The sequence below is a fragment of the Zosterops lateralis genome (assembly GCF_965231275.1).
Source record: "Zosterops lateralis genome assembly, chromosome: 3".
Lineage (NCBI taxonomy): Eukaryota > Metazoa > Chordata > Aves > Passeriformes > Zosteropidae > Zosterops > Zosterops lateralis.
The window spans coordinates 43,585,435-43,606,767 of NC_139764.1; the positions used below are offsets into that span (position 1 = coordinate 43,585,435).

The 21,333-nt window shown below is 47.0% G+C and overlaps 1 protein-coding gene across 2 annotated transcripts in view; it reads left to right on the top strand.

Annotated features, from left to right (window-relative positions):
• SLC35F3 (solute carrier family 35 member F3) overlaps positions 1–15,198 on the top strand; it is a gene marked incomplete at its 5' end in the record, with an annotated part of 161,206 nt that extends 146,008 nt beyond the window's left edge. For both annotated transcript variants that reach the window (XM_083857809.1, XM_083857810.1), the window contains 5 exons: positions 3,385–3,604; positions 9,287–9,412; positions 11,769–11,961; positions 13,512–13,601; positions 14,647–15,198. In XM_083857809.1, the coding sequence (XP_083713935.1) occupies positions 3,385–3,604; positions 9,287–9,412; positions 11,769–11,961; positions 13,512–13,601; positions 14,647–14,891 (874 nt within the window). In that variant the 3' untranslated portion in view covers positions 14,892–15,198. The remainder of the gene's footprint in view (positions 1–3,384; positions 3,605–9,286; positions 9,413–11,768; positions 11,962–13,511; positions 13,602–14,646) is intronic.
• Between the last annotated feature and the right edge of the window lie 6,135 nt (positions 15,199–21,333).

Below are 21,333 nucleotides of genomic sequence, written 5' to 3' on the forward strand. Positions count from 1 at the left end.
TTGGCACTTGCAGGAATTTACTCCTCACACAGAGGATTACAGAGATTATGGGGAAGATCATCTCAGCAGAGGGGCTCTGCAGGGCAGCTTCTCTACCAAAGAGGAGCCATGCTCAGCATGACGTGGGGATTCACAGGGCCAGGGCACACATGAGCTTTGCATCAACTTTCCCCTATAGCCTTTCTGGCTGTTGTCCACACCCAAAGTCCAACTGTTCCATGGGCAAAGCAGGGTGTTCCCAGCAAGCAAAACTGTTTGTCGAGAGAGTACCAAAACAGCTTTCAGGTTGAGGAGGCAGGTGAGAGCAGCGGGTGCAGGATTCCTGGTAACGTGACCAGGAATAGGTTTGGTCAGTCTAAGATGACAGTTTCTCTTTTAACGCAGTGTGGGGGTTAACACAGAGAATGTGCCCATGTCTGTGCTGGGCCCACAAATTAGTGGACAGCCGGAACAGCTGTGTTCAAATGTTCTATCAAAATATTTAAGCTGAAGGTTGTTTTTTCTGTAGTCATCCCTGTCTGTTTTGAGCTTACAGCTTAGGTAACACCAAGTCCTGCCTTGCTTCCCATAACTATTTATCTACCATTACTCACCGAAAACTCTCTTCATCAAATGCTTCCTGGTATGGCTTCACAAGCTGTGCTATGGCACCAAGGAAAAATCAGTTTTCCCAGTAAGCAGTGGCAAACCTGGGAAGACAGTTAATTGTGAGAAGTTTATTATATGGCACATAGTCATTCTGGCACACATTGTCCCAGATGCTCCTTGTACTTCACCAAGGATGCCAATCCAAGGCCACCATCTAGCCCATCTACAGGAGTGCCTCTGTTTGGAATAAGGCTCGCTGTGGATGTGGGTGCATGGCTGGCAGCACCCTCCACAGCCCTGGGAGTCCTCAGGGAGAAGCTTTCTTACAGCTCTGTGCTGGATAAGGAAATCTCTGCCATAAGGAGGTCTCCTTTGAAAGCTGGAGCCAGCCTAGGAAAAGTAATTCACGCTTGGTGAAGCCAGCCAGAGCAGCTGAAAGGAAGCTTTATTGTACAGGGCAGAGAGAGACTCCCAAAGTGGGCACTGCAACTCAGGGTCATGCTCCATGTCAGGCCAAGGCTGTCCTTTGGGGCAGCACAGCACTACACTGGATGCTTCAGGGCTCCTGTGATATCATAGGATATCCAGTGGTATTTAGTAAACAAGAACCAGGCCCACAAGACAGTAAAAGCACATGTTTCTACTGTATATGAAATAGTGATAGCAAATTCTATATGTGGGGAACAGATTTTTGGCAGGAGGAACGTTTTTTCCCCAGGATGAATCCCCAACATGAATTCCATTTTTGTCCTTTCATTTGAGTACAGCCTTCATGTTCCTCTCATACTAATCTTTCTTCACATCAGTTAATTCAAACTGTGCCTGTGTTTTTTGTTTTCAGAGCATGAGGCTGGCTGCCTATGACACCCTGGCAGTGAAACCCTCCACGGTGTCTTAGGAAGCAGGTTTAAGCCCCTAATGAAGTTTGGGACTGGCTTTTTCAGTGTGTCTCTGCTTCCTTTTGCACTCCCTGTGTCCCCTGTGGCAAGTGGCTGGTACAGTCAGTGCTGTGCAGGACTGAAGGCCAGACCTGAAGTGGGTATGGTGTTTGTGGAAGGGGAGACTGGGTCAGGGCCACATGCTGAGCACAAACAGCATCTGTCAGGGTCATGAGCATCCCTGAACAGCCTAGCACGGCTCCAGCAGGTAGGAAGTCAGGCTGTGGGTTGTAGTGCAGATGGACAGTTCTTCTACTAATTGAGAGAGGCAGTTAACAGGTTTGGCAGGGAATAGGCTGCTGCCAGCAGGCAATTTTGCAGAGGACAAGGGACACTGAGCGACACAATGCAGAACCAGCAGCTCAAATGAAAGTGTCCATGTACAGCAGCCAAAGTACAGGGTCATCACATCCAGAGATGGGTAAGTTCTGCATAGCTATGATTTGGTACAAGGGACTGGCAGGCAACAAAACCCAGTAAACACAAAATATGTGTGTTTCCTCTACCTTGCAGTCTTGTACCTGCTGTAGCAGAGAGGCTGCAGGCTGATGTAGACTTGTGGATGAGGAGATCTGATGAAGCTCAAAGAATGGATGGGGGCATTTTTGGTATTCATCTGGTACGGCCCTGTCTTCTGGGAAAGTGGATCAAAACAATGCTTTCATCAGTGTCCAAATAATGATCTTTACATGCCCAGTCTCAGGAAACAAACAGCTTGAAATTCATGGCAGCAGTGAAAACCTATTCGTCCATCATTGTCAGCAGGAAATTTAATTCTGCTCAAGTTTTGTCAAAACACCTGAATAAAGTACTTCAGAGGAGTTTGCAGGTTTGAAAGTGAGCAATGGCAGTGCAGACCAGGGCACCGTGCTGGCTGCCTCAGACACACCTTGCAGGCTGCTGGCCACAGCCCCAGCCCCGCAGGCTGATTCATTCCTTCGTTGTGTTACTGAATTTCCACACAGCTGGCAGCTTCCAGCTCTGCTGCCAGGCAGGCACAGGCTGCAGGCAGGTGTCCCCCCCATTCCTGCAGCCCCACGCCAGCCCTGCCAGCAGGGAGGGCCAAGCTGCACCCCATCACCTCCTGTGTCCTGTTGCCCACTGCTACATATGGGACACAAACAAACTGCTGGTGCTTCTGTTCTTTGTGCCAGGGCTGAACCTGCTCAGGCTGCCTCCTGCTCAGGAATTCACAGCATCCCCCACCCTGGACTGCACACATGAGCTTCTGACTCCCCACTGCTGCTCCAGCTGCTCCAGCGTGTCCCCAGGTGCTACCATGCCATGTTCTCACCTCAGGGGGAGTAGGCAGCTGCCTGCCACCCCCTCCTGCTCCTGTCCTGATGCTGCTAGAGATTTGAGCCAGGTCCCACCCCTTGGGTGGAAAAACCCCAGACCAGGGTCCTGCAAGGCTTCTTCCAACCCCCACATAGGAGATCAGATGGGTACCAGCTTCCCATGGCTTCAGCAGGAGAGGGGAGCTAAGGGGCTTTGCTGCCAACCCTGGGCCCTCAGCATCCTGGTGCCCACAGGGATGAAGGGAGGAGGATGGCCTCACACTGCTTCAAGATGTTCACTGTGAAGAGACTGGTGGAAAGAGTGAGATTTCACCTCCTGTTGTCACCTCTCCCTTTGCTCTTTCTTTGCAGCCCTTTCCCATGTTTGCAGCCCCTGCCTGTTTGTACCCTGTGCAGGTGCTGGCTGTTGCAGCAGAAGCTGGAACTTGTTTTTTTCCTCCTCTTTAAAGTGTATTCCTCTCTTTCCCCAAAGGAAAAGAAGAGGAGCAAAAAAAGCCATATATTTGCTGCAGACTGTGACTGGCTTATGTAATAACACTGCCTTTCTCTCCTTGTTTTAGGGAGTGCTGCCGATTTTTTGGAGACAATGGCTTGACTTTGAAGGTGTTTTTTACCAAGGCAGCACCCTTTGGTGTTCTTTGGACACTCACAAACTACCTTTATTTACATGCAATAAAGAAAATAAACACTACGGATGTCTCCGTGTTGTTCTGCTGCAACAAAGCTTTTGTGTTCTTGCTTTCATGGATCGTTCTGAGGGACAGGTTCATGGGAGTGAGGGTAAGTGACTCCTTATCTCTGTCTCCCCTCTTCCCCCTCACCCTTGTGTCTTTCTTTTACCCCTTGCCTCCTGCCGGCTGTGTCAAGAAGCACCCATGCAGACAGCATATTACAGAGCAAGGATGCATCCTTCCCTGCAGCCTTCCCAGGTGCCTGTGAGCTCCTGGAGCCCCTGGCTCCCCCAGCCCAATGCCTTTGTGCAAATTCCTTCAGGAAAGAGGTAGCTTGCTCCAGAGTGTGTCACAAAGGATATGAGCTATCTCAGTGCTGCTGTGGATGTGTGTCAGCCCTTGCCAATGCCTTCCAAGTGACTATTCCCAGGCTGCCACCAGACCTGGTTGTTTCTAACTGCACATTCTCGCAAGCCTGGCTACACACAATGCATTTCTGGTGCCATCCTGGGAATTTAACAGGGCCCTCACCTTTCTACGTGTGACAGCAGGCTTGCAGGGTGGGACAGTTTTCTTTTGCATCCGTGTCAGGTAGCAGCAGCTGCGGACAGGAGAGGAGAGCTGGGCTGCCCTCGCCCACCTGTGGCCGAAACGTGTATCTGCATGTGTCACTGATGGAAGATTGGCGTCCACAGGGACTTGCATTTGGCCAGCAGCTCTAGGCTGCGCTTCTGGTGGCACCCCAAATATTTGCTGTCACCTTTAGTTCTGCACCCCATGCGAATGCCTCTGCAGCAGCAGCAGCAACAGAGCCACGTGCAGAGGGTTTATCAGAAAACCCCTCAGCTCCCTGCTGACCCTGCTGCCACTATAGGGGCCCTCAGCACGTCACATCCTTTGGCAGCAGAGTGGGTGGGTGGGTAACCCACCACCCCGGGGCCAAGGAGTTGCTGCCAGGGCCAAGAGCAACTGCAAGAAAAAGGCACCAGTGGGTCCCTCCTTCCTTGCTTGACCAATTAATATTAATTGATAATCAGGATCAACAGCAATAACTGTAATTATTCCTGTCTCCTGCCCACTACTTAAGGAGCTCCCTGCTCACCTATCCAGGCTGGTAGTGCTAAGAAGAGGTTGTTGCATGGAGCAGCTGAGAGTTAACTTTTCAGGAAGTATTCCTCTCTGGCAGGAGAATTTGGCAGGAGAGCTTGGCCAGCCTTTCAGTGGTGGCAGCCAAGAGGCTGCTCAGGGAATGGTTGCAAAATGTACCTGCCAAAAGCTCAGTGCGGCCAGCTGGTGTCTGCCCACCCCTCTGCCCAAGTAGCCCTACCCTGAAAACAAATTAACTGTGATTTTTGAGTGCAGAAGCAAGGGTATCCTGAAATGATCCTGGAGCTAGGGAAGTCTCATTGTTACCAAAGCTGGATGTGCTGGCCGTTTTGACAAATGATAATAAAAAAAGGGATTTTTGTGTCTTCATCTCTCTTGTGGCACTGCCAGCTGTAGCACTGATGGGACACCAGGAGAGATAGCGTATGGAGGGGTGACCACTGCAGTCTGCACCTGCAGCTTGCTCCTCAGTGTGAATGTGCCATTTCTCACTGTGGGATACAGCTGTGGTGTGGAGGGAAAAATGCCAACCTGTGTGTGCAGGGATACCCACATGGGCATATACATTCTGGAGTAGAGGTGCTTCTTGGGCTCTCCCAAGTGCATGGCCATGATGGAAGAGCAAGGATGGTCAGGAGCGTCTTGGGCAGGTTGTCTTGTGCCATGGCAGGGAACATGCACTGGGGGATGAATCCTGTTCTGTATGCCTCCCTTCTCAAAGGGGCAGAAGGAGTGGAAGGAGCAGACAAGCAGACTCATGTGGTGGTCCCGGCCATGTCCAACTGTCTTTTGTTTCCTATCTGCACTACTTGGGGAAAGCAGCAATGAAGCAGAGAGGCAGAATAGGGGCCAGGGCAGTGGTGGCTGTGTGAGACTCCTGCCCCTCCCTGTAGAACCTGGCATTGGTGAGATTGTGGCAGGGGCCTTCCCAAGAAGGAACAAGCTGTATCCTGAATCCAAGAAGGAACACAGCTGTCTCCTTCCCAGGTGACAGGCCAGCAAGGGACCTGGGTGGAGGGAGAAGGGGTTTGCAGACAGACTGGGCTATTTGCTCTTAAGCAGTTGTGGCATCCTGACCTCTGGCAATATGAGGGTGAGGAGGCACTTTTCCTTAGGGTTTGGAAGGGCACATGGCTGCACAGCAGTTCTACCACCCAGCTTTGTGTGGCATAGTGGGAGTGCCAGGGCACTCCTGTCTGAAGAGGGACACTGCATGGAGTCTTTGGAGAGAATAATTTTCTTCCCTCTTTCCTCTCTTTTCTGTACAGCCCATGTGAAAAGCAACAGGAAGAAGGAGTGTGACTGCTGGGGGATAACCTCAGGATGACCCCAATGCACTGCCTTCTTCCTGGCACTGGCTATTAGGAGGAAAGACAGCTGCTAGGGCTTCCCTGGGAGTGACTATGGGGCTGCAGCCACCACACAGCCTGGCCCCAAGGCACGTGGTCCCTTGGGGCCAAGTTGTGTCAGAGCTGCTGACCCTCTTAAAAGTGCCCTTTGAGAGGGTATGTGGCAGACAAGGCTGCAAGGGGGAGAGTGCCTTCTCATGCTCCTGCTCCATTCCCACACCAGTGCAGCAGATGGATAGTGCCACAGCAAAGCTTTGGCTGCACATTTGGGTGTCACTGTTCATGCCCACTGACAGAGGCAAGGTGAGAAAGGCAGCAGCTCAGTGGGGTTAAAGCAAGTACAAGTATCTTATTTGGCCTTCAGAAATGCAACTACTAGCTCTAGAACCACATAAATCACAATTTGTCTGGAATTTAAATGTAAAGGCAAGCTACAAGTTCCCATCCTTGCTGTTCAGGAACTTCTAAGTGTCCTCATCTCCTGTAATGAAGTTGAGCTTTTCCCCCTTGCCCTTCACTGTACCCAGAGAATGACTGACTGGGCTGGGAGGTGTCAAAGACACACACACAATGAAGCTGTGAGTGCCTGAAACACTGCCTCTGCAAACCCTGCAGTGCTGTGCATCTGTTGGCATTGTGGTGTGTGAGCAGCCTGTCACCACCACTAACAACGTGCTTGATAGAAAGGCTGAAAGGCTTTCAGAGAAGGTGTATGTGACACCCCTGGCAGGTCAACAGGAGGCTGCAAAGTGAGGCCAAGACTCATCTGACACTTGTGACATGCTTGATGGAATAAGCAAAGACCTCTGCCCCAGCAGAACTGTTTGCAGACTGCATTTATTTGCTTTGATCTTTGACTTTGGTGTTTCCCTCCGTGCTACGTTGAATAAAACAGTTCAGGATCCAAGAGAGCCATCACCTGCAAGTGTCTCCTGTGTACATAACATCATAGACAAGTATACCTGCCTATAGAACTTGGAAGCACATATCCTATCAAATCTCAAACTGTAGAGACATGGTGTCTTGGAAGATGCTCTGAAGCTGATCAGCTCCTGATGTTAAAAGCAAAGCTGGAGACTTTACATTCTGCAGTTCATGCATGCACCCCCCAGGTTTCCAGTGCAGAGACATTACAGCTGCCTGCAGAGTTTGAGGCAGGCTTCCTCTGCCAATGCACCTGGAGGTGCCACAGCCTGGAACATGGTTATGGTTCTCCTCAGCCCTCCAGTGAAGGCCAGACAAGCCCCATACAGCTCACAGGAGGACAGACACACCTGGAGCAGATGCTACAGGAAGTGCTGCATCTTCCACTCTTTGGCAACCCATCCTTAGCACAGGTGATGTTGAAGGAAGGTATAAAGTTGTCATCTTTCAGCTAAGCCTGAGCCAGGTACCTTGCATCTTTCCAAAGAGCCATAGTGAGTCAGAGCCTCTGCCCCAGAAGCCTGCCTACAGCAGCTGCCTGTAGTGGACACCTAGAAAAATCTATATAGGAAAAGCCTGTAATGATATTTCCTTATGAGACTTTCCAGCCTCCAACAATTTGAGGCTCAAGGACTTCCTGAGATGGAAGCAGTGTTTCTATAGATAATAGTTGTTGATGGATTTTTTTTCTTCCCTGAGTTTATCCTTGTAAATTTTACACATCCACAGGGTGCAAGAGCAAAACTTTCCTTCACTTGATTATGTGGCGGGTGAAGGCAAATCTCATTTTCCTTGTTCTGCACCTGCCTCATGCTAGTCTCATTCAATGACCTTTTTTCTTGTGCCTCTGAAGCCACACAGAGTGTCTGAATTTTTATTTGACAAGCATCAGCACACTGGTGAGAGAACTGCCTCACACTGCTGTAGAGAGGTTCTCTCCTCGTCTTAAAAAGAAGCCTGTCCTGGACCACAGGGCCCAGTTACACCACCACAAAACTTCACTTTAGAAATTATATCCCACAGCTGTGCCTGGAGAGACCAGATGCCAACAGGGCTGCAAGCCAAGATGCTGTGTCTGATCCTCTTCAAATCTGCAGCATGTGTACCCAGCCTTTGCAGTTTGTATTGGGCTCCACTCTGCTCAAGTCATAAATCAGCATTCTGCCTTATGCCACCCTGCTATTATACAGCAACACCTGTGGAGAAATTGATAAGGTTTTGTTTGAAAAAACAGGCCATTTTTGTGTTAGGTGATATTGAAGGTGTTGATGTCAGTATGCAGGAAGGATCTGCTGGATGGATGTCTGGTTTGTGGGTGTCCCCTAGCACCAGCCCCAGCTCAGCCCAGGGGAGAGGCTACTGATGCTTCTGGGGTTGGGATCTGCAGCTGGTAAAGAGACTACCTCACCACATCTTTCTGATCAGGCAGCAGCAGAGCTTGACACACAGACTTTCCCCCTGCATCTTCACAGCAGCCCTGGTATCTCTGGTAGGAAGCAGGAAAGATGAGGATATGCTCATGGATGTGTAGGCAGCTGCAGCCTGTAGATGGGGCTTAGAACCCCAGTCTGGTCCTGGGAGAGAGGACAGTTGGCTGGCACTTACCCATCTGTGGATCAAAATAAGTTGTCTTGGAGGCATCACCATGACTGTGCATCCAAAAGGCCTGTAAGCAGGGTGTGCACAGCCCTGCAGAGCTAGGAAGCATGAGCATACAGAAAGCCCTATTCACGCCAGAATTAACACCCTGAGAGGCTGAAGGTATCTGGCAGGACAATCCTAGAGAAGCCGGGGGTTTCTTGCTGACCCTAGTAAATCGGGGCAGCACATCCCCTGCCTTTGTGAATGCTCCTTCTGTTTGGGAGACACCCCTCAAGTATTGCAGTGTGCATAGCTGGCTGAAAAATAACCTCCTCCTACTCTCTGAAATGACTCGTCTAGACTGGAAGGTAGTTCTATGAATTTTATTCCCCTGTTTATTTCTATAACCTTTTTCCTCCGAAACTTCAACAGGACTCGAAGCCTTTTCTGCAAGCTCCAGGGAATTATTACTTGTGTATTATTGTCATGCACAGGCTGCAGGGACCCACTGCTGGGGAAACTCAGTGACAGAGATGAAATTCCCACTTCAGCTCAGTTGGAGGCACTGAGCCCTGCAGTCTGGCCTGTCACACATGCCTGAAGCAGCCACTCCTTTGCAGCTCTGCCTGCAGCTTCCCTGCAGCCAGGGAAACCACGAAGGCAGGCAGCATCTGCTCACTGGGTATTGGCCCAGGCTTGCTACTATTTTCTACATAAGCAGATGATGCAGAAGTACTGCACTGGCATGTAGATCTGCCTGCCTGCTTCTCCATCGTGGGGGTTGTCTAGTAACACTTTCTTGCTTTCTTTCTTTCTTTGTCTCCAACCAGATCGTGGCTGCTATATTTGCTATTGCAGGGATAGTTATGATGACGTATGCCGATGGGTTTCACAGCCACTCTGTTATTGGGATAGCCCTGGTGGTGGGCTCTGCCTCAATGTCTGCTCTCTACAAGGTAAGCACACCTGGCTCTTTCCCCCCAGAAAGATGCCTGTCACCCTTGTCTCTCACTTGGGCTGTTCCTGTCTTACTTGCCAACCTCTGTGCAGGTCAGTGCCATGTGCCCTTCTTCGAGAGCTCTGCCATAAACACACTGGCTCTGCAGCACTGCAGCACTGCTTTGATACCTGCTCTCACTTAGGATAAAAACTCTTATTTCATTGGAATTGTCTTTTCCAATGCTCCACCACCAGGGAGAGGATTTTGCAGATGTCCCACCTTCATGAAAAATGACGCTGCTTTTCCATAGATTCTGGATTTAAGCACCCATTCTGGAAGCACTCTGCAGAGATTTAGCTTCTTCAAGTGACTGTTACCTCCCCTTGCCAGACTTCCTCCAGTAACATATGTCGCCTGTGTTGGGCTTAAAGCATTGCTTATCATGGAAGCAGTCACATCCTTAAAATGCAAAGCACACGCCTATGAATCAAGACCTCATCCTGAGCAGCTGGATAAGCTGCAGTATGTGTAAGATTCAGCCTTCTCTGCTGAGCAGAGCCATTTCACTCAGCCTGAAACACTTCTGGGCATTTGCCTCTGTGCTGCTCACAGTGCTCAGAGTCACAGTCTGCAGTGAGGAATAAGCAGTTGTAGAGTGTGGTTTGCCCGTCCTGGCTCAGATGCATAGATTAGGAGAAGGTGTAGACAGCTTCATCTGGTGTGATGAATTGCCCAATTCCAAGAGGAATTGGCCAGCAGTCTAACACCAGCAGTCCAGGCAAACTTGCCAAACTGAGAAGCATCTGCCTGTGCCCCTCAGCACAGTGCTGCGATGCTTTCTGTTCACTTTTTCAGATCAGACAGTATCTTACATTAGGAAGGTCATGAAGTTTCATATAACTCATTCTTCTAACAGAGCATTTCCTTGCAGGACCAGAGATATGGCCCACCAAAACAGAGAATATAAAAGGCTAGAGCCCTGCTGTGTTCTGTTTCCCATGACACTGCTGCTCTTTCTGGGAATGGGAGTCTCAGGGCTGCTCCACCAGAGCCCGTGCACAGGAGGGTGGTGGTGGCAGTGCTAACAGTGTTTAACTCTGCAGTGTGCTCTGCATGCCAGGACAGATGAAGCTCTGCAGCTTGTTGTGCAACACATGCTGCTGCCACTGCTGCTGCCACTCTGCTCTTGCTTTCCACCGTCTGGCTCAGCTTCCATGAGTAGTGTGTGCCAAGAGGCAGGCACATCTGCAGGCAGGCAGATCTCACCATGTGCAGCAGAGCCACTGCGTATCTGGGGTAGGAGGACAGGTTGAGGTGGCCCTGCTGGGGGCAACACAACACACTGTCCTCAGGTGGCAAATGAGGAGTAAGTGGCTTTTAGGACATTTTGCTTCATATTGCAGAGCAGCAACACAGCTCACATCACAGGCCAGTGATGGCTGTGGGATGGTGGGAGTGGGCAGAGCCCTGCTAGCACAGCAGCCCTGCAGACTTGCCTGCTCTGTGTAGGCAAAGGAGAGAACTGACACTGGTGAGGGGGACTGCCACTGCAGCACAAACCACTAAGTCAGAGTCTGTTGGCTGCCCTGGTCTGCAGCCAGCAGCAGAGGAAAACTGTTCCCAGACCATGGTATCCAACAGAATCTCTGCAGCTGTGTGGTGAAAACTAATGCAGACTCCAGGCCTGTCCACAGGCAGTCCCCAGCCAGATGGGCTGCTTACATCCTTCATTTCTACTGTCTTTTTTTTCCTTCTCCCACTAACAAACCAAAGCTTTTAAATCCCTCCCTGCAGCCTCATTGCCCAGGCAGCATCTGTGCTCTGGGCTGTGGTGCTGCTGCTTTGTTATCTGCCTCCTGGAGATGAGTTCCCAGGGAGGAGGTGGAAGGACAGCCAGTCAGCATGGACTGTGCTTGCCCACCACCACAGCACCACTCAGGTGGCAGCCAAAGGCCTGGACCAATGATGACTTATGGAGGGAGATTCTTCATCTAGATTGCTTCATCTCCTCCCCCTGCCCTGCTCCACAGTCTCCTTAATGTCAGGTTTTCTGGAGGTGCAGAAAAAAGATGGAAGGGTCTAAGCTAGGGTTGAAGAGTCTAAGTTAGGGTTAGTGACCTCCCCTTTCAGGACATGCACAGGCAAAGGTGCTGAATCCCCTTTCTGCCTGGACTCAGTTGGTAGCTGCCCCCGCCTGTGTTCCAGGGTGTGCCAGGAGAGTGAAAGCTGGGCCACACAAGCTGCTCACCACAGTTTCACGAGCAGCTGTCCCAAGTGTCCAGCAAGAATCACTGCACTGGTGCCAGAACAGAACACCAGCCTTCCAGGGATGTGGTGCAAGAGAGTTAAACCCATGTATTTTCCTCTTTCAGGTTTTATTCAAACTTCTTTTGGGCAGTGCTAAATTTGGAGAAGCTGCCTTATTCCTGTCTGTGTTAGCTGTCTTCAACGTCCTCTTTGTTACCTGTATTCCTGTCATCCTTTATTTTACCAAAGTGGAGTACTGGAGCTCTTTTGACATCATTCCTTGGGGCAACCTCTGCGGATTTTCAATTCTCTTATTGAGTGAGTAGATGGGAGGGGGCTCTCACACTGCTCAGGGTGGAGGAGGGTGCTAGAAACTGGCCCCTGGTGGAAACTGCAAGCCTCTCCCATACTGGAGCTTCTTTCCCTTTTTCTCAACATGATTATTAGTTTGAGATCTTATGGGAGGGGCCATTCCTAGGGCAGTGAAGACCTTGCTTCTGCTGTTATTACCACACCAAAATACTGTGGCTCTCTCTAGAAGGTGCTGTGGGACTAAACTGTAAAGTTTGTCCTAACTCCTGCTCATGAACTCTGTGTGACAGAGACAGGTAACACTTGCCCAGGCTGTGATGGAAGCAGCCCTGCTGGGAGGGCATTACCTGGGGCTCATCAGCATCCCCACAGCAAGGAGGTTAGGCCAGCCCAGCCAAGGCCAGACTCCAGTGCCTCTGCTGCCTGCAGTAATAGCTAATTGCTACTGTCAAAGAGGAGGAAACCTCTGAAAATATAGTGTTTCACAGGGATGGACATCTTGATAGGTGGCAATCCTCTTTCCTGCTGCCACTGCTATGCCACCAAAGGAGCCCAGCAGGGAGGGATGCCAATGTAAGTTTTAAAGGTTACCAGACACATGATGTTGTTCATTGTTAAACTAGATCTGTTGACTTGCTGCCACAGTTGGTCCCTAAACTGGATGATGGAATCCCCTCTCCTAAAACATTTATTTCTACTGGAAAGAGCTCTTCTCTACCCCTGTCTTGAGTCCCGGCTCCTTTTACCCTGAACAATCACAACTCCAGAAGTACTTCCAGGTTACTTATCAGTGGACTCACTGGAAGGTGTCTGTAAAAAAGTGGTGCAGAACTTGGCAAGCAATTCCAGGCATGTGCAGTACTTGGGTACTACTGGGAGACAGTCAAAGCCGCAGCTCCCAACAAGCTCAGTATTAGCAAGGCTCTCCTGACTCTGCTAAAGCTGATCATCTTAAAACAAGGGTGAATTTGATCCAAAGCAATTATTAATTTGTCATGAAACACCCCACAAACTGTATATGGTATTACAATGGAGTGATATTATAATCATTCTGTAGTAATGATACCATAATTTCATGGTATGAAATTATATTTAGCAAGTTCCTGCCTGGAAGAGGGCTAGGTTTATAGCATCTTCCAACTGCAACTGGAGGCAGCTTTTCTACAAAAAACCACCCAGACAGAAGCTCCTGTTCAGCTGAAATCTCCCAGATGAAGAGTATTATGTCTTTCAGCAGGGCCAAGAGGATCACTGGATCAGTCTAAAGAGTGGGAATAACTGCACATGACACTGAGAGACAGGCTGTACCCAATGCCCACCCTGATCTTGCCATTGGACTCCAGAGGGATACAGAGTTCCCCAGAAACAGCAATGTCTCAGGCAGGTGGACATGCAGCAGACAGAGCTTTGTCCTCTGGTATTTTCAGGAAAAACAACAGAAGTGGATGTACCCTTTATTTGAACAACAAATAGAGTAATAAAGCATAAGTATTTCAAGTGACATTCCTTCTGCCTAATTTCACTGTACTAAAAGACATTTTTCTTTCCTTCATCAGCATTCAATATTCTACTAAATTTTGGGATTGCTATTACCTACCCCACCTTGATTTCTCTTGGAATTGTACTGAGTGTCCCAGTGAATGCAGGTAAGATTTTCTGTCCTTTGCATCTTAATGAATACATTAAATCTGTGGTCTTTCAAATACACAGCAGGGATAAAAGAAAATAGATTTATTAAATATGTTTTGCACCTTCTCTCAAAACTTACAGAGATAATAGTGATTAAAAAATTATTCTACATGTGTTCAATATGTATTGTATATTATTTTATGAATATTCATAATCCCTAAAATTGTTTTTTAAATGACTGTCTGAAGAAGCCTGCATACTGAAAAACAAAGTAGACTTGAAGGCATTCATCTCGGGGCTGGAATAAAAACCCATGGATAAAGCAGAAATCAGTTCTTAATTATTTCTTCAAGGCAGGCTTAACACTTAATTCAAACAAATAAAATTGCTTACATTTTAGATCAGATATGTACTAGTAACTCTGCCCGCCTTGGTAAATAACACTGCAGGTGTTCATCAAGAACACTGGACAATTTGATTTTGGGCATGGCCTGGTACATTTCTCTGACAGTTTTTCTGAAATTTAGTGAAAGCCAAGAGACTGCAGAGTCTGAGAGGGCTGGCCAGGGGACTGCAGACACAACCCCAACCTAAAGCAGCTCCTAAACCCCAGAATGCTCAACTGGTGCCACGGTACAGGTGGCAGCTCCCAGCTTCATGCTGACTAAATGCACACAGAGCTGGGCACTGCTCCGGCAGGTTTGGCTCCCAAAAGGTGTGATCCCTCCAGAGTGTGTGGATGGCTCAGCCCGGGCAGGGTTTCTTATTTCACAGCACATTCAGGGTGACAAGAAAGATTTGCAATCAGGAGGTGCTGTGCAGGGAAGGGAAATGCCCGTTTCATTGAGTCCCTGCACCTCAGCAGGAGTTCCTGTGCTGTTGGTGGACACACCCTGCTGTCTGCTCTACCAGCAGGAAACAGAGCCCCTGCCATCATTGCCTCCATGGCCATGTTCTCCTGTCACACACAGCCCTCAGAGCTGGGGAGGTGAGGGGGAGGGAAGGAGATACTGTCCTAATGCCTTTTCCCATGTAATAACACCCGTTCAATGTCACACACAGTTGTTGATCACTACACGAGTGAAATTGTCTTCAATAGTGTCCGAGTAATCGCCATCATCATTATTGGCCTGGGCTTCCTCCTGTTGCTCTTGCCAGAGGAATGGGATGTCTGGGTAATAAAGCTCCTCACACGTCTCAAAGTTCGGAAGAAGGAGGAAATTCCCGAAGGGAATGGAGACATTGCTTCAGGACTGCCTAATAAAAGCCGGAGAACTCGCCCTTCCATGTCATCCTTTGCTCATTAAATGCTCTTTTTACCAAAACTTTGTGGTTAACGTTACATATGATGATGCAAAGGTCTTTTCTTGGGAAGAAGCACACCTGTCCAACACGGTGTACATACCTGTACAGTTTTGATATGATCACCATCTAAAGCATCGAGTCTTGGCATGTCCAGTTTGCTTGTACTTTTTCACATCTGATCTTTCACTTAAGTAGTACACTGAAAAAAACTGCAAACCAAGAACCTCTCTTCTCTTTTTAAATGAATGTAATATATAGTCAAAATATATTTGCATAGGTTATTTTAAAGAATGACTTTCATGAAAAGCAGGGCAGACATTTTGTACATTAGGTACTGAATGATGCATTGCACACTGTGATTTAAAAGAAACAAATGCTATGCTACATCACATGTTTATTTTTGACCAGAGCTGTACTTTGAAAGTTTTCAAGGAGCAAAAAAAAAAGGGAATCTTTTTGGGGACGGGAAGATGGGGTGGAAAAGTGGAAGGAAGATTTAGAAATCACTCTGTGTAGATGAGCGTATGTTGCGCTGCAAACAGGGAAAATTCAAGCGCAAAAAATGCTTGCACTAAAGCATAGAAAGAAAGCAGTCTAGAGCCCAAATCTCCTTATTCTGCATATGACTGTAGTCCACGTTTAAAATCATGCAAGAGAAATCCAGTGCCTTCTACAGAACTCTTGTCTTTATCCACGCAGAACCAGGTCCTGCTGCGAGGCACTTGCAAAGGCAGGGCTCAGGTTTGTGGCCCCAGAGGACCCCAAATTCCCACCGACATCAGGACGTGGCTCCCATACACGCCGTGGCTTCTGTGGGAGCGTGGGGCCCAGGGGATTGCAAGTTCAAGCGCAGGAGACCTGGTTCTCTTCTCACTTCACAGGTTTTACCCCTGTGTGGAGCTGCGCTTGATTAATGCCAATGTGAGGAAGGGGAAATCTTGGCCATGTGTGGGACAATCCAACTGAAAATGATCAAAGGGGCTGGCAAGAGCGTGGTTGCTGATGTACAGTCTGAGAGCATGGACTAAGGGGGTGAATCGCCAATTGCTTTTACTCCATAATTGTGAGTGTTAAGAGTTAAAAATGTAAGATATTTACATCAAATGTAACACTTTTTATGAAACTTGTAAGCACCAGGATGTTTACTTACGCGATTTTGGTTCGCCATTAAATTTCTATCTGTGATAGATCACATGCTATGTAAAAAGGGGGGGAAAAAAGGTTATAGTTTACTATTTTTGAAGTTTACATTGTTGCATACAAAATTAAAAGTGTTCTTTTGAACTGCTGCCATAGCCTAAGGTCCCTGCTACCACTGAGGTCCTCTTTGTCTCGGGCAGGGGTGGCATCCACTTCAAAACATTTTAGCAAATCAACTTCAGATTCCATTATCTGTTTGGCAAAGCTAAATAATAAAAGATTTTAAACTCAGCCTCAGTCAATGCTATCCTTTTCCTTCTCTTGACTGAACCTTTATTCCAGTTCTGCTGTGGGTAGTATTTGTGTGATCAGAAGGGAGAGACACGAAAGAAGCAACCAAGGCTGCATCTCAAGGCAATGCTAACGTGTCTGTCCAAGACAGCAAAGCCTACTCCACACTAGCTGGACAAATCCATCTAGAGGGATGCCGTTAGGGATCAGGTAGGAAACACACATCCAGCAGAAGTAGACCAAAGGAAAAACTGATCTTTGAATGCATCAATGAGCAGCCATACATGCATATGCTAACAGCTATTATCCCATGTTTGGGACCTGAATTTGTAACAGTAATTGTGAATTAATAACCAGGCCCTAGTCAGGGCTGTGTGCTTGTCCCCACCATATTGCTCGATGACCAGACACTAAAGACTTGCTAACAGAGATTACCCCTGAATTTTTATATCTATTTCTTTGGAAGAGTAGGGTAAAGGCACAAGATAGGAGCACAGGTACAACTCCAATAGCTACATTGAAGGGCACACATAGAATTTGACCTCAAAACTCCCAGATTCAAGTTTATTCCATCTTCAGACAAATTATTTTGTCATCCTTGAGGATGTCATCCTCCCCAAGCCTCCTCTCTGAGCAAGGCCAGAGAAGAATAAATATAAGCAGTCCTTCCATCTTCCATAGTCCCACAAAGTGGAATCTTCTGTGATCTCCACACTTCATTTTCTTGTGTGCTTGATGCAGTTTGTAAGTATTCAAAAGGTTCCAAATGCCATCTTAAAAACTGCAACTAATGTGTGTTTTTAAACAAAAGGGATTCAGTATGGATTGTGGGGGAATTTATGCACCAGAATGGACAGCAGCATTAGTAAAACTGTGATTTGCCAAATGCAACTAAGTCATTGCTTTCTGTTGGCTCATCCTTCCTGAGAACAGGCTAAATACATGTGAGGGGCTGGGATTTCAAACAGCACTTCAGAAACCATCTCTCTTCTGAGTGGGAACTGTGCAGACTAGATTACCCATGTGAAGCAATTCTGAGCTAGCCATATTAACCAGGTGAAATTACCTACATCTTTTCAGGCAACACCTTGCCCTAAGCATGAACACCTGACTTGACAGTAAACCACTGGGTAGAAAAACCTTCCAGACAGTGAAATCCAGGATGTTATTAGGAGAACCAGAATGCAGCATGTCCATATGGTATGTATGCTCATCTCTAAGTGCCAAAGCATCACAGGTCTGAAGCTGAGGAATGAAAAAAACTGGAGTTGTTTGCTTTCACCAGAAGGACCAGCCAGAGCAAACACATTTGAGAAGGTATCAGATATAACCAGGCCACCCTTCAGGTGAAGGCAAAATTGAACTCCTTATGTCAGGCTGTGAAAGGATGCCCAGGACAAACTGAGTGCCTTGGAGAGGAGGGCTGAGCTGTGGCAGACTCTCCTGCTTGCCCTCAGAGGCCAAGGCACTGTGTGCAATCTCTGCAGCAGTCTGTGAGTCAGACCCACTGCTGCCCTGTATGAGCCCCACACTGCCCTGCAGGGCTGTACCTGCCCTGCAGCACAGAGCCACACAAGCCTGGAATTAGCACTTTTAGCCCACCATTGGCCACCTTGAACCTCCTCCTTGGGCAGAACTGCAGGTCTCTCCCTCCAGCACAAGGCTTCATCAGGTGTCTCTGAAGCTGCCCTCCTGCATCATCATTGTGCATCTCCTGCCCCTACAGAGCACTGTCAACCACAAGTGTGCACCCTTGTTCAAGGGCTGGCTGCTTTCTGCCCCAGCTTAGTCCTCAAAGTGTCCAGTAACCATCCAGTGGGCTTGTTAAAACAGCAAGTTGAGAAAAAAAATCTCAGAAAAGCAAATAGCATCACCAGACCTCATTGCAGCTGCTGGCTTTCACTGCTGCACAATACAGCAGTGAGAGGGCACAGCAGTCCTCCTCTTGCCTTGTGTGCCTTTGTCCTTGTCCTGCTGCTACCTTTGTAATATTTTTTTATTGCAACTCTCCACGGTGACTGCATGAGCCTTTTGTCAGCACATGGGTCAGAGACGGGCTTACGTTAAAAAGCTTTTCCTGATCTTCTGTCTAGAATGGCTGTATTCGTATCAGTAGTCTTCAAAAAACAGCCATGAAGGGCAGAAATCCAACCACAATAATCAACAGTTAAACAAAAGACACTGAAACCAGTACGTAGCTTAACTGTTCTGGGAGCTGAGAGTAGACTAGCAGGACCTGTAGATCACCATGTTCTGGGGCTGAATTGATGTTTCCTGTGAACTTGGGAACAAATATCCCATCCCCAGCTCTCCAGAGCAGTCCAAAACAAACCAGTACAATATTCACTTGGTCAGAGTTACTAAAGATACTTTACTTTCAACTTACCGAGAAGACAGCATGACCAGGCTGACACCATTTTGGTCAAAAACCTGTCTGCTATGGTGTCTGCAGGCCCAAAAACAAACAGAGAAGTGAAGGTTTCCCTGTGCAGTGAGTGAACATGAAAGCCTAGATAGATTTGCATTGCTCTGGATCATATTCCAAATAAACTCACAAATGTGCACAACTGAAACTCATGGAAACACTCTCCTCTTCACTGAAAAGGATATAGATTCTCCAGCCCTTCAGAAGCCTTAAGAACAGCACCAGCCACCTTGCCTTGGCTGTGTGGGCTCAGACAGCAGCCTGGGACTGGGCATTTCTTCAAGGAAGGGGGAAAGAAAAGCAGCCAGAAATAATGCAGCACATGTGAATCAGAAGCACAGAAGAGCTGCTGATAGAATCAGAAATAAATGCCTTTTGTGAAACACTTTCCAGGGCGAGATCCCTACCTGTCCATTGCAATGACTCCAGTTTGAAGAAATTGAGTCTGTGCACATGCTATAAATCCATAAACTACAGTGAGTTTGGCTCCATGTCCCTTTCTTGTACTGCAGAAAGGATGGAGTTTCAAGGCCTCCAAACCTGAGTTATTCCTTGGTAAAGGCCAAGGCTGAGAAGCTTCTTTCACAGTTCAGTCCTCATGCAAGCCCTCTCTCTGCAAAAACTGCCTACAGAAATAGATTTTGATGGATGAGTTTAATTACTTCATAATTATTAAAGGAGAAGCAATAAGATTCCCTTCTTTAGCTGGTATGTTCTTGGGCATTTCCATAACAATCTGCACCTTATGCAGAAGTTCTGAACATTAAAAAGGAAGTAAGAAAAAAAAGAGCATAAAGATCTAATTACCTGTAACCTAAAAATCTTCTAAGGAGAAATAAAACTCTTAAGGACAGGACCAGTATCTAAAACTAATTTTTCTGAAAATAATAGACCTTATCTTTTTCTACCTGAAACTCTGTTAGAGGGATCTTCATATGCACAAGATCACTTTAAAGAAGACGGCAATTGGTATTTATCCAAGTACTTTACAGATATAGTCAGATGCAAACAACTTTTCACAAGAGAAGAGTGGAACTTCTAAGTAAGAGTTACAATTCTGGAAAAGGATTAAACAAGGGAGGTTGTGGAGCTCACATTAGCAATGTACTTAGGAACTTGTGATACGCAATTTTTCTACAATGACCTAGAGACAGTTCTTTAATCCTTCTGCTGAAGCAGATGATCCCATCAGAAGAGAAACAGAATTTTCCAGCTCTTGATCTACAGGTTTCCTTCCTCTTCTAGATTCAGTGCCCCTAACATCTCAAGATAGCCACCAGTGTATTGATTGGGAACAACAGCAATCAAAGAGCTATTTTGCTGTTTGGCTACATGACAGTGACAGATCCCCTCTCAGTGTTAGTCTCTTCAATCAGTAAAAAAGTATTGTCAGTAAAGGGTTTTTTTGACCAATCATTTAACCAATCAGTGACCAAGAAGACTGGCCTCAGCACAGCTCCTTTGGTAATATCTCTCCTTTTGAGCAATAATTTTTTTCCTGCTATTTTGTGCCTATTACTAAGCCACAAGAAAATGTCCCTTTATCCACAGTAGCTTCATTTCTTTGGTAAGAGGCATCATTAAAAAAATTCAAAAATCTAAGTGTAATGTTTCTGATTATCTCAAAAAATGAGCCAAAAGAAGTCTGCAGAAAGTCATCTATCCTTCAGACTCCTTTTAACATAAGGACAGGTCAACTGAAAGACTGAGACCTCAGCAACATTTTGTCTTTTCTTAAGGGAGGGCTTTCTTGCCTACCTTCCACAAAATATTTACACCAAAACTCCAGATTCTGCATATATCCACAGTTGATCCACTTAGAAGATTCTTGAATTAAGACCTGGATTTCTGTGAGTTCCAAGCAGCAGAATTTGTAAATACTTCAAAAACGTGAAGTTGTCTTTCCTGGCTATGAGCTTATATTATGGCCAGTGAATATGGCTTTCCAGTCTCCCAGCAATAGGTCTCACTGCCCCTTTTGCTTCTGAAGCTGCCAAGTTTTTAATGACTGCAGCTTAGAAAGCAGAGTAAGCTGCATAATGGTCTCCTGGTGATTTTTGACCAATAATACATTTTAAATGCCTTCCTGACTTGTACACAAAGCATTACTTTCATTGTATGATTTTGGATTTGGTCAAAGGCATGTCACTTGCTAACTTGACTGCTAAGAAAATTGATACTGATCTTGGAAACAAATACCATGTTTGAGAATGATGCTGCTTTTGTGCATGTTTAAGCAATCCCATCTGGCACAGTACACCTACATTTCAGACAATCTTTATAGTGCACATAAGGTAATTGGTGCAGCTGATGAGTTATTAAATACAATATCTGAATGCAAGAATGCAAATGGATATTTTATAAAAATATTTTAGGATATGCTTCAGTCTTAGAGAGAACAAGGAACCACTTCCCTTCTTTAGTACATAACATGTCACAGAGATTTGAAGACATCCAGTGAAACTCAAAAGATGAGTTTTCCACTTCTAGTTATATAGCTTTGAAAACCGAAGTCCGCTTGTAGAACAGGCAGATTTCCAGTTTCCCATCTAGCTTTCTCACAAAAAGCTGAGTATCAACATTGCTGC